The sequence below is a fragment of the Procambarus clarkii genome, chromosome 16 (assembly GCF_040958095.1).
Source record: "Procambarus clarkii isolate CNS0578487 chromosome 16, FALCON_Pclarkii_2.0, whole genome shotgun sequence".
Classification (NCBI taxonomy): domain Eukaryota; kingdom Metazoa; phylum Arthropoda; class Malacostraca; order Decapoda; family Cambaridae; genus Procambarus; species Procambarus clarkii.
In genome coordinates, this window is record NC_091165.1 from 41,913,405 (window position 1) to 41,924,096 (window position 10,692).

The 10,692-nt window shown below is 42.1% G+C and overlaps 1 protein-coding gene across 1 annotated transcript in view; it reads left to right on the top strand.

Annotated features, from left to right (window-relative positions):
• LOC123760208 (proteasomal ubiquitin receptor ADRM1-like) overlaps window positions 1-10,692 on the top strand; it is a 30,599-nt gene extending 19,907 nt beyond the window's left edge. Inside the window, exons 9-12 of the mRNA XM_069325684.1 lie at window positions 3,595-3,744; window positions 4,503-4,660; window positions 7,292-7,414; window positions 10,286-10,692. Of these exons, the coding sequence (XP_069181785.1) occupies window positions 3,595-3,744; window positions 4,503-4,660; window positions 7,292-7,414; window positions 10,286-10,402 (548 nt within the window). The 3' untranslated portion in view covers window positions 10,403-10,692. The remainder of the gene's footprint in view (window positions 1-3,594; window positions 3,745-4,502; window positions 4,661-7,291; window positions 7,415-10,285) is intronic.

Sequence of the window (10,692 nt, forward strand, 5' to 3'; positions counted from 1 at the left end):
TTTCTTTCGGAAAGCGAGTGCGGTGGCCCGTAGGGCCATCCGTACGGCTAAACGTGAATGTTGGGCATCTTATGTCTCAACAATTACGTCCGAAGCCCCTCTGGCCCAGATCTGGAAGCGTATCCGCAAGATAGCGGGTAATTTCGTTCCCGATGTTTCACCGGTCCTTCACCTCCATGATACTCTTGTGGCGGACCCATTGCAGGTCGCTTCCGAACTGGGTTCCCACTTTTCTTCTGTTAGCTCTGGTCTTCATCTTCCCCAATCTTTCCTTCTTCGTAAACCTGTCCTTGAGTCTCGTCCTTTAGATTTCTGCACTCATCTTCAGCTTCCCTATAATGATCCCTTCTCTCTCTCTGAACTTCGTTCTGCCCTGGCCCTCTGCGGTTCTACGGCGGCGGGCTCCGATGGTATTCATTATGAGATGCTTCGCCATCTCCCTCCGAGCACGTCTCAGTATTTACTGAGTCTGTATAATCGGATCTGGGAGTCGTCGTCAGTCCCTGAGGACTGGCTCGATGCCGTTGTCCTCCCTGTTCGCAAACCGGGGTCTCTGGGTACTTCCCCTAAGGACTTTCGCCCTATTGCTCTCACAAGTTGTGTCTGCAAACTCTTTGAACGTATGGTTAACGTTCGTCTGATGTGGTTCCTGGAACACCATCACCTCCTCTCCCCTTCTCAATTTGGTTTCCGCAAGTGCCGCAGCACGACAGATGTCCTGGTGAACTTGGAGGTCTATATTCGTACTGCTTTTGCTGCGAAGACCTCCGTTGTTGCCGTCCTTTTTGACCTGGAAAAGGCTTACGACACCACTTGGCGTTATCATATCCTATCTCAACTTCATTCTTTTGGCCTTCGTGGTCATCTCCCTCTCTTTCTCCGCGGCTTCCTTTCTCGTCGTTCCTTTCGGGTGCGCCTTGGTACCGCTCTCTCTCCCTCTTTTCAGCAATACGAAGGTGTGCCCCAGGGTAGAGTTCTGAGCACTACTCTTTTTCTGGTTGCCCTCAATGGTCTTCTTTCCTCTCTTCCTTCTGGTGTCTTCTCCGCTCTCTATGTCGATGATCTTACCCTTAGTTGTCAGGGTGATGATTCGCCTCTCCTTCAACGCCGGCTTCAACTTGCCATTGATGCCGTGTCGTCTTGGGCCACTGATCATGGCTTCAAGTTCTCTACTTCTAAGACTTGTGCCATGACTTTTACGCGGAAACGGGTTGTTCTTCGTCCCTCTTTGTCACTTTATGGTCATCCCCTTGAATACAAAGATTCCGCGAAGCTTTTGGGGTTATTCCTTGACACTCGTTTGTCTTGGTCTCCCCATATCTCTTACCTCCGTGTTGAGTGCTCTAAGGCCCTTACCCTCCTTCGGGTCTTGTCCCATACTTCTTGGGGGGCAGATAGGCGCACTCTCCTTGCTTTACATTCCTCTCTCGTCCTGTCTAAGCTCGATTATGGTTGCCCTGCTTACTCGTCTGCTTCTCCTTCTACTCTTCGCCGTCTTGATGCTTTGCACCATACTGGGTTGCGCCTCAGTTCTGGTGCCTTTCGTTCGACTCCCGTCCTTAGCTTGTATGTTGACACTGGCTTCCTGTCTCTCCAGGACCGCCGTGATCGCTACTGTCTTCGCTATCTTGCGCGGTCCTTGCAACATCCTTCCTCTCGCCTCTGTCGTGCTTTAACTTTTACCCCTCCTGCAGTTCCTGTTCCTCTTCACCACCTCCCTCTTTCTGTCCGGTTATCTCGCCTGCAGGATTCTCTTTCCGTTCGTATTTCTGATGTTTCTCCTTGTGTTGTTCCTTCTTTGCCCCCGTGGAGGGTCCCTCTTCCGCGGTTTTGTACATCCTTGACCCGTATCACTAAAGCTTTTACTCCTCCTACGATTCTAAAACGCCTTTTCCTCGAGCACTTTTCTTCTCACTCCTGCTCCGTTTCTGTCTTCACCGATGGGTCTAAGTCAGCGGACGGTGTTGGCTACTCTGTTGTTTTTCCTGATCGCACTTATATGTGTCGCTTGCCTCCGGAGACTAGCATCTTTACAGCGGAACTTTATGCTATTCTCTATGCTCTTCGTCTCCTGCTTTCTCGTTGTCAGTCTTCCTTTGTAGTTGTTGTTGACTCTCGTAGTGCCCTCATGGCTCTCGGGTCCTTTAATCCGGTTCATCCAGTGGTTGTCGAGATCCAGCATTGGCTGTTTCTCGTTCACAGTAAATTTAAGTCGGTTGAGTTTTGTTGGGTTCCCAGCCATATTGGTGTGTCTTTAAATGAGCGTGCGGATGCTGCCGCCAAGGAAGCTGTCCGCTCTTGTCCCATCTCTCGTAAGGGCATTCCGTATTCCGACTTTTACCCGGTTATCCATTCCTCAGTCCTTACCCGTTGGCAGGCTTCTTGGTTGTCTGTTACTGGTAATAAGCTACGTACTCTTAAATGTTGTGTTTCCTCGTGGCAGTCCTCCTTCCACCGTAACCGGCGGTGGGAAACAGCTCTGGCGAGGTTGCGTATTGGCCATACTCGCTTAACCCATGGTCACTTGATGGAGCACCGCCCTGCTCCTTATTGTCCTAGTTGCATTGTCCCTCTTACGGTCGTGCATGTCCTTCTTGAATGTCCCGACTTCCAGGACGAGCGTGTATCTTGCTTTCCGACCGCCCCTCGCGGTCACCTGTCCCTCGATAGAATTCTTGGTGACTCGGATACTTTTGATATCGTTCGCCTTATGCGTTTTTGTTCTCGTATTGGCATCCTTGGTGATATTTAGCGCCCTCTGATTATTTTGCATATTTGATGGCGCTACATAGCCTTCCCGGTTTGGTGCCTTCTTTTGATACTTACTTACTTTTGTTATACAATATTTTATATTTTAATCCTCAAAGTTTTCATACAATAATCTCAAATGCCAGTTGTATTGAATTTTAACCTAAAATGCCAAAGAATACTGGCAAAATGTATGGTTACTAACATTGCAGTTGAGGAAAGTAGCTCAACAGCTACTATTGTTTGAGTAGGGCCTTCCTCGGTGAGTACCCAAGCCTGGACCAGGGCTTACCCGGACACTTGCAGACTGTCATCTGCATAGTGACAATGTAAATATAATCTTATAATAAACAAATAAGTGACCTTCCTTGAGGTTATCTTGATGATTTCGGGGCTTTAGTGTCCCCTCGGCCCGGTCCTCGCCCAGGCCTCCACCCCCAGGAAGCAGCCCGTGACAGGTGACTAACACCCAGGTACCTATTTTACTGGTAGGTAACAGGGGCATATGGTGAAAGAAACTCTGCCCAATGTTTCTCGCCGGTGCCTGGGATCGAACCCGGGACCACAGGATCACAAGTCCAGTGTGGTGTCCGCTCGGCCGACCGGCTCCCATGCAGACGCTCCTTATGCAGACGCTCATCTGAAAATAGATACACTGCAAGTCTTCGTGTAGATAAAATTAATTTAAAAAAGGAAGCCAAAGAAGAATGTCATTGTGGAATAGCTGAAGGTTTGTTTAGAATATTTCCAATTGTTGGGTAAATGCCACCAAGGGACAGAGTCTTTCATTAGGGGATTATTATTGTTGTTGAGAAAAGTTAGTTATTTATGTATATAATTTTTCAGATTCTGCTAGAGGTGGGAGCAATAGCCGGGAAAGTAATAGTACCACTCCTGGCAGTGGCAGTGTTGTGCCGATTCAGTTGTCAGATTTACAGAATATCCTTTCTGGGATCTCTGTTCCACCGGATGTGTCAGGTTCACCCAGGGTTGCAGGTAAGACAAGTTGCTAGTACTTGTATGAGGGGTGTTTGGTGAGAAATGACGCAAGGTCTTCAGTTTTGAAAGGAAATTAATTCCTAGCATCAAGGTTCTTTAAGGAGATGGTTTGTGAACTGGTAGGGTCACTAGGTATATTAGGAAAGTAATGTTGTGAATTTATCATTAAAATTAGAAGTACATTAAAGTGGAAAGATAGGTTGCAAGAAGAACATTGTGATTTTTATACCAGTAGGGCATAGGTCTGGCTCAGATACTGTAGGCCAAAAGATATTGTTTTTGAAGTATTGGCTAAAGTTTTATCACACATATTGTAACAAGGTTAAGGGCAAAATTGAGGGGGATGGGAAATTGACAACATTCTGTACAGTATTATCTTTCGTGCTGTACCTTATATTTTCAGTCTTTTCCACACAAGTAATCTTCAACTATCATTGTAGAAGAGCATTTGAAAGATGTATCCCCAATATTGTTTTAAAGTTCTGTCCTGTTATTTTGTAAATAGTTTTAAGTTATAATTTTTATAGACATTACCTGGTATGCTTAAGAAGGAAATTATCACTTGCCGCTTTTCCTTATCTTTAAAAGAGGTGTCGTGCCCTTTTACAGGTTTTAGTGAGTAATGCATATCGTAGGCGGTCACACATTTAATTGATACCCATTGTAAGAATTTAGTATTATTCATTACCACTCCTATAAATGTACAATATATATTGATTGTTAGTTGTATTTGTAAATCTTTGTTTTTCCAAAAGTGGATCTGAGTTCGGCCATGACTGCAGAAGCTCTTCAGCCGATCTTGACCAATGAAGATTTTGTGAATCAACTTCGTCCTTATCTTCCTGCAACGTCTGATGAGTTACCTCCTACTGAACAACTCCGAGGAACAGTCACTTCTCCTCAGTTCCAGCAGGTACAATATGCTTGTCTGGGTTTAATATGTAGTACGTATATTAATTTAATACAGACACACCTCGGTTTATGAATGCCCCTCTTTACGAACTTTTTGGGTTACGAGCCCAATTTCTTTGTGAAATCTGAATCGGATAACAAACTTTGCCTCGGGTAACGAAGTTTGTTGGTACGCGTATGGCCGACCTAGCGCATGGTGGCACAGCCACTGCGCCTCGGTTTACCGGTGCCATCATGCTTGAATTCTTTGTAAAGAATTTCAGTATTTGTTGGGTTTTGGGGTTTTTGAACATAAGTTGTTGTTATATATCTTGCCATGGGTACCAAGAAAGTCTGTGGTAAGGTTCAACCTAAGAAAATAGTCGAGTTGAGACAGTAGAGGATGTCCCTTCCTCATTAAGAAAATGTGTGATGTATGGGAAGAACTGCAAAATTTTGTTGAAAAAACTCGCTCAGATAAAGCTGTAACAGGCCATTGCATTGACCTTTTAAATTACAATGTGATGTCTCACTACAGACAAGTGTTAAAATGTTGGGAAAAACAAGTGTCTTTAGACAGATTCTTAGCAAGACAAGCAAGCAGTGAGCCACAGCCAGGTCCTAGTGGTACAGTTCTCTTGCAAAACAGAGTACCCAAGTCATCACTTCCTGATGTTATAGTTGAAAGGGACTTTCCCCCCCCCCCCCCTTCCAAACAGTAACACCTCTCTTCTCCCCCCCCTTCTTCACCATCTTCCATACACCAACAAGTCATCAGTAAAGGTAAGCAATAACTTGTACATACTCTAGTACTCAAGATTTGGGTGAATTAAGTATAAAATTGACTTTGAAGTTAATATTTTTGGGCGTGTGGAACGGATTAATGAAATTTACATTATTTCTTATGGGGAAATTCGCTTTGGTTTTCAAATTTTCGGCTTACGAACCGTCTGTGGGAAAGGATTAAACTCTTAAATGGAGGTACCACTGTAATTGTATTATATATAATTAATATTATGTACTTAAGGGCACCTAGCCTCTTAACTTAATGGATATACAGTACATAATTTGTATTCCCATGCATATACAGTACTCGTGTATGCATGTACACACCCATAATTTATATGGCTTGAGGCAACTTTCTTGGCAAGATCAAACTTCGTAGCGTCATTGTTGGTCGTGAGCCACGGATCCATGAAAACCCAGCTGATCTGTGACATTTTGAAACTAGTAATCTTATTTTGGAAGCTTTTGTTCCTACAAAGGTTAAAGAACGTGTACACTCTGCCTTGATGTAACATAAACCTTGACGGTTTGTTTTACCTAAAAAATTTATATAATGCCCTTCCACTTTGTATATATAACTACAGCAAAGGACTATAACATCTTGAATATACCAAGGCTGGGCTTGGAGTAGAAGAAATCCTGAAACTCTCTGCAGGTACATGTTTGGTGGTGGTCGTGGCAGGTTGGGTTTGGACACCAAAATGCAAATGCACAGTTAAATGCTTTCAATACTTGTACGTAGTGTGAGTTTGCCCTAGGGGTGAATTGTGTTTACATACTGGTTGGACAGTACAAAAATTAAATGTGCAGTTCAAGGGTTAAGATAGATTATCTTCATGTAAAAGGTTTTATCAGAGTCCATCAGGTGCTAGATGTCTAGTCTTTCAAGTTGCCAATAATGCTAAATGAAAGGAAACGTGTATAACACGAAAGTTCTGTACTAGAAAGAGGTACTAAAGTAATGATAAAAAATATGTAGTATGGTTATTTTATCACCAAGCTGACATGGTCAACAAAGATAACCTGGTGGTGAACATAAACCATCTAAGAAGTGTTTGCAAGGTGCCAAGAATACAGTGGTTCTGTAATTGGATATCTAAGGGTGCTAAGGTGAAATAATTAACATGTTGACTTATACAAATCATTGTTCTAGAGTTAATGTACATGTTAGTGACGTAAGGATGTGTGGAATGTTATTTACATTTGCAAATATTGTATAATATTGATGTATACCTGAAAATGAGTAAGAACTACAGAATGTTAATTTAAATTTAATCAATATTGTTTCCAAAAGGGCTAAATGTTGTGTTATTGAAAGGAGTCATCCAATTTTTAAAGAGTTTGATCATTCATTTTTCCCAAGTTTTGGGCAACTTCACTGTGAAATTGATGTGCTACCATTTGGTATGATGGTCAACTAGTAGGAGAACCGGTGTATAGATTGTTTCCATCAATAGATTGATTCTCATTTATAGTATTTATGAGGATGCAGCTCTTAAGAGTTTGTCAAAGGTGGGACCATGAGTGAATGGGGCTATTTGACTTTCCCATGGGTGAAAATTGTAGTTTTAACACAATATTTTGTGTGATATCTTAACCTTGTTCCATTTAACACTTTAGGAGATAATGTTTTAGAATACAATTATCGCACTGAGGTCTACTGAATGATGATCAGAATTAGGAAATACTTATTTGTGGAGATTTATGTATATTAATAATCACAATATGCAATTTCATATGAAACATTTTTTTGAGGGATCCATGATAGGCAGGTTCAAAGTTGGAAGGTGTCACTCGAAAGGTCATTATTGTTCATATAAAAGTATGTACAGTATGTACTGTATTAAGTTCTTAATGGTATTTTCAGGCTGTGAGTTTGTTCAGCAGTGCCCTTCAGTCTGGGCAGTTAGGCCCTCTCATTAACCAGTTTGGTCTTGGAGAGGATGCTGTTTTGGCTGCCTCGTCATGTGATATGGAAGCATTTATTAAGGTTGGTTGCTTACATTGTGTTCACTATCCATTGGCCAATACCTCTTACTATGTATATAATGTCTTGAGAAAATATAAGTAGAACAATATTTTATTTTGGGCTGGGACATTTACAATGGTGTGTTTGGAAGCAAATGTTGTTATAAGCATTTTAATTGTTTAAAATATAATGGATAGATTTGAGTCATTAGTATGAAAACTTTATATGGGAGACGAGTTTTAATGAAAATTAACAGTTTAAAATGAAAACTGTGAAGGTGGATTTTCTGTTGGGGGAGGGAGGGGGGACATTTGTTGTTAAACATAAAGCACTAGTATTCTTGGATTTAGTAGTTGTCACCACGTGGGGTAGTAATGTAGAGCGGACACACGTAGTCAGTACGGTTCGCAGGAATTGTATGTGCTAGTTTTGTTGAAAAGTTACGATTTTATTTGTCTGAACGTGTATATAGATACCCATGTCCGTCTTTGCATGTCTCGGTATTCACCGAGTCTATATAACCAGGTCTGGGAGTCGTCATCGGTCCGTGAGGAGTGGCTCGGTGCCGCTATACTCCTTATTCGGAAACCGGGGTCTCTTGGGACCCCCCCCCCCATCCCCCTAAGAATTTCTGCTTTATTGCCCTCACAAGTTGTCTGCAAACTCTTTGAACGAATAGTCAGTGTTCATCTGGTGTGGTTCTTGAAAGAATTTCACCACCTTTCCCCCTTCTGAAATTGGTTTTCGCAAGTGCTGCAGCACGACTTATGTTCTGGTGAAATTGAAGTCTATATTTGTACTGCTTTTGCTGCGAAGACCTCTGTTGTTGCTGTCCTTTTTGACCTGGAAAAGGCTTATGACACCACCTGGAGATACCATATTGTTTCCCAACTTCGTTCTTTTGGTCTTGGTGGTAATCTCCCTCTCTTCTTCCAAAGCTTCCTCTTTCTCGTCGTTCCTTTAGAGTGAGGTTTGGTGCAACTCTCTCTGCCTCTTTGTGGCAATACGAAGGTGTATCCCAAAGTAAAGTAGTGTTCTGAGCACTACTCTTTTTCTTGTTGCCCTCAATGGTCTTCTTTCATCTCTTCCTTCTGGCGTCTTCTGTGCTCTCTATGTTAATGATCTTGCCCTCTGCAGTCAATGTTATGATTCACCCTCCTTCACTGGCGGCTTCAACTTGCGATTGATGACATGCCGTCTTTGGCCACCAATCATGGCTTTTAAGTTTTCTGCAACTAAGACTTGTGTTATGACTTTTACTTGGAAGCGTGTCGTTCTTCGTCCTTCTTTGTCGCTTTATGGTCATTCCCTTGTGTGGAAAGATTTCGCAAAGGTTTTTGGGTTAATTTTTGACACTCGTTTGTCTTGGTCACCCCATATCTCTTACCTCCGAGTTGAATGCTCTAAGGCCCTTAACCTACTTAAGGTTTTGTCCCATACTTCTTGGGGAGCGGATAGGCGCACGTTCCTCTTTACATTCCTCTCTCGTACTGTCGAAACTCGATTATGGTTGCCCTGCTTGCTACTTGTCTGCTTCTCCTCATACTCTTTGCCGTCTTGATGCTTTGCACCATACTGAGTTGCACCTTGGCTTTGGTGCCTTTCGTTCGACTCCTACCCTCGGCTTGTATGTTGACACTGGCTTCCTATCTCTCCAGGACCGCTGCAATTGCTACTGTGTTCGCTACCTTGCGCAGTCCTTATAATACCCTCACTCTTGCCTATGTCGTGGTTTGACTTTTACTCTTCTTGTAGCTCCTGTTCCCCTTCACCCACCTCGGTCTTTCTGGTCGGTTGTCTCGCCTGCAAAATCTCTTTCGGTTAGTATTACCAATATTTCTCCTAGTATTGCATTTTTGCGCTCCTGTGGAGGGTTTCCCTTGCTAAATTTTGTAAATCCCTGAGCCACATTACTAAAACTTTTACCCCTCCTACAGTTCTGAAATGCCCTATCCTTGAACACTTTTCTTCACACTCCCGCTCCATTTCCATCCTCACTGATGGGTCTAAGTTTGCAAACGGTGTAGGCCATCACATAACTGTTGTTATTTCCTGGCCACACTTATATATGTGTCGGCTGCTCTGGAGACTTGGCTGGCATCTTCACGGCAGAACTTTATGCCATTCTCTATGCTCTGCTTTCCGACTGTCCCTTGCAGTCAGTTGTCCCTCGATAGAATTGTTGGTGAATCGGATACATTTGATATTGTTCGCCTTATGCGTTTCTGTTCTCATATTAGCATCGTTGGTGATATTTAGCACCCTCTGATTATTCCGCACCTTTGATAGTGCAACATAGCCTTCCCGGTTTGGTGCCTCCTTTTGATAATTTATTGATAATTACTTGCTCTATATAGATGCACATCAAAATGTAGGTTGTTACCTGATATCATAGTATACTGTGCTATCACCGGGAAGGATGTTAATTGAGGTCATGGTGACCTGACCACATGTTGCTAGGATATTTCCAGGTGTTTGGTTAGTACCAACAAACTAAATGGTGGCGTATCGCCCACACTATACAATAGAATACAGTAATAAGCTTTTGTCGTCTGATCACATGACTAGACAATTGATACTTTGCCTCATAGTTGTGAATTGCCAATATGGATACATACTGACAGTAAAATATTTTTGATAATAAACAGAACAGATTTTTTGAATGTTTAAATAATGACCAAGTGTTTGGACCAGTATCCCTAGCTTTAAAAGTAGAATAAAAAAAACAATAGGATGTTGATAGTGTTTATTTGTCGATTTAGTGTAGTTCATTGCCTGTAAATACAACTAGGACAGTAGAGCAGACATATTTAGTATTGTATTTGGGGTGTCAAGAAACCAGTCATGGTACTATTTAATCGATCATTCATAGATTTTATTTCTTTTTTTCAGGTCTTGGGAAAGAAGAAAGGTAAAGAGGAAGGCAATAAGAAGGAAGAAGAGAAGGAGGTTTCTGATAAAACCAAGGATCAAGATAAGGATGATGATGATGCCATGTCTGTTGACTAAGTGGTGTCCATGGATATGTTTGCCTTCAATTTTATATATTGTTTTACCATTGGATACTTATGCATAGATTTGTAAAAGGACCTATGACCTCACTGTGGAGTATGTCAAAGGTATTCCTTTAATATTTATCAGTTAGGAGATAGTGATATGTGCCATTATTACAGGAGTGTACTGTCAGCATCACATTATTGTATTAGTTGAATTGTAATGTAAAAGTTGGGATTTTTTAATGTAGTTTTGATAAGTCTGAAACAGCAGACTAATAGAACTCATTAAATAATATACGCAAA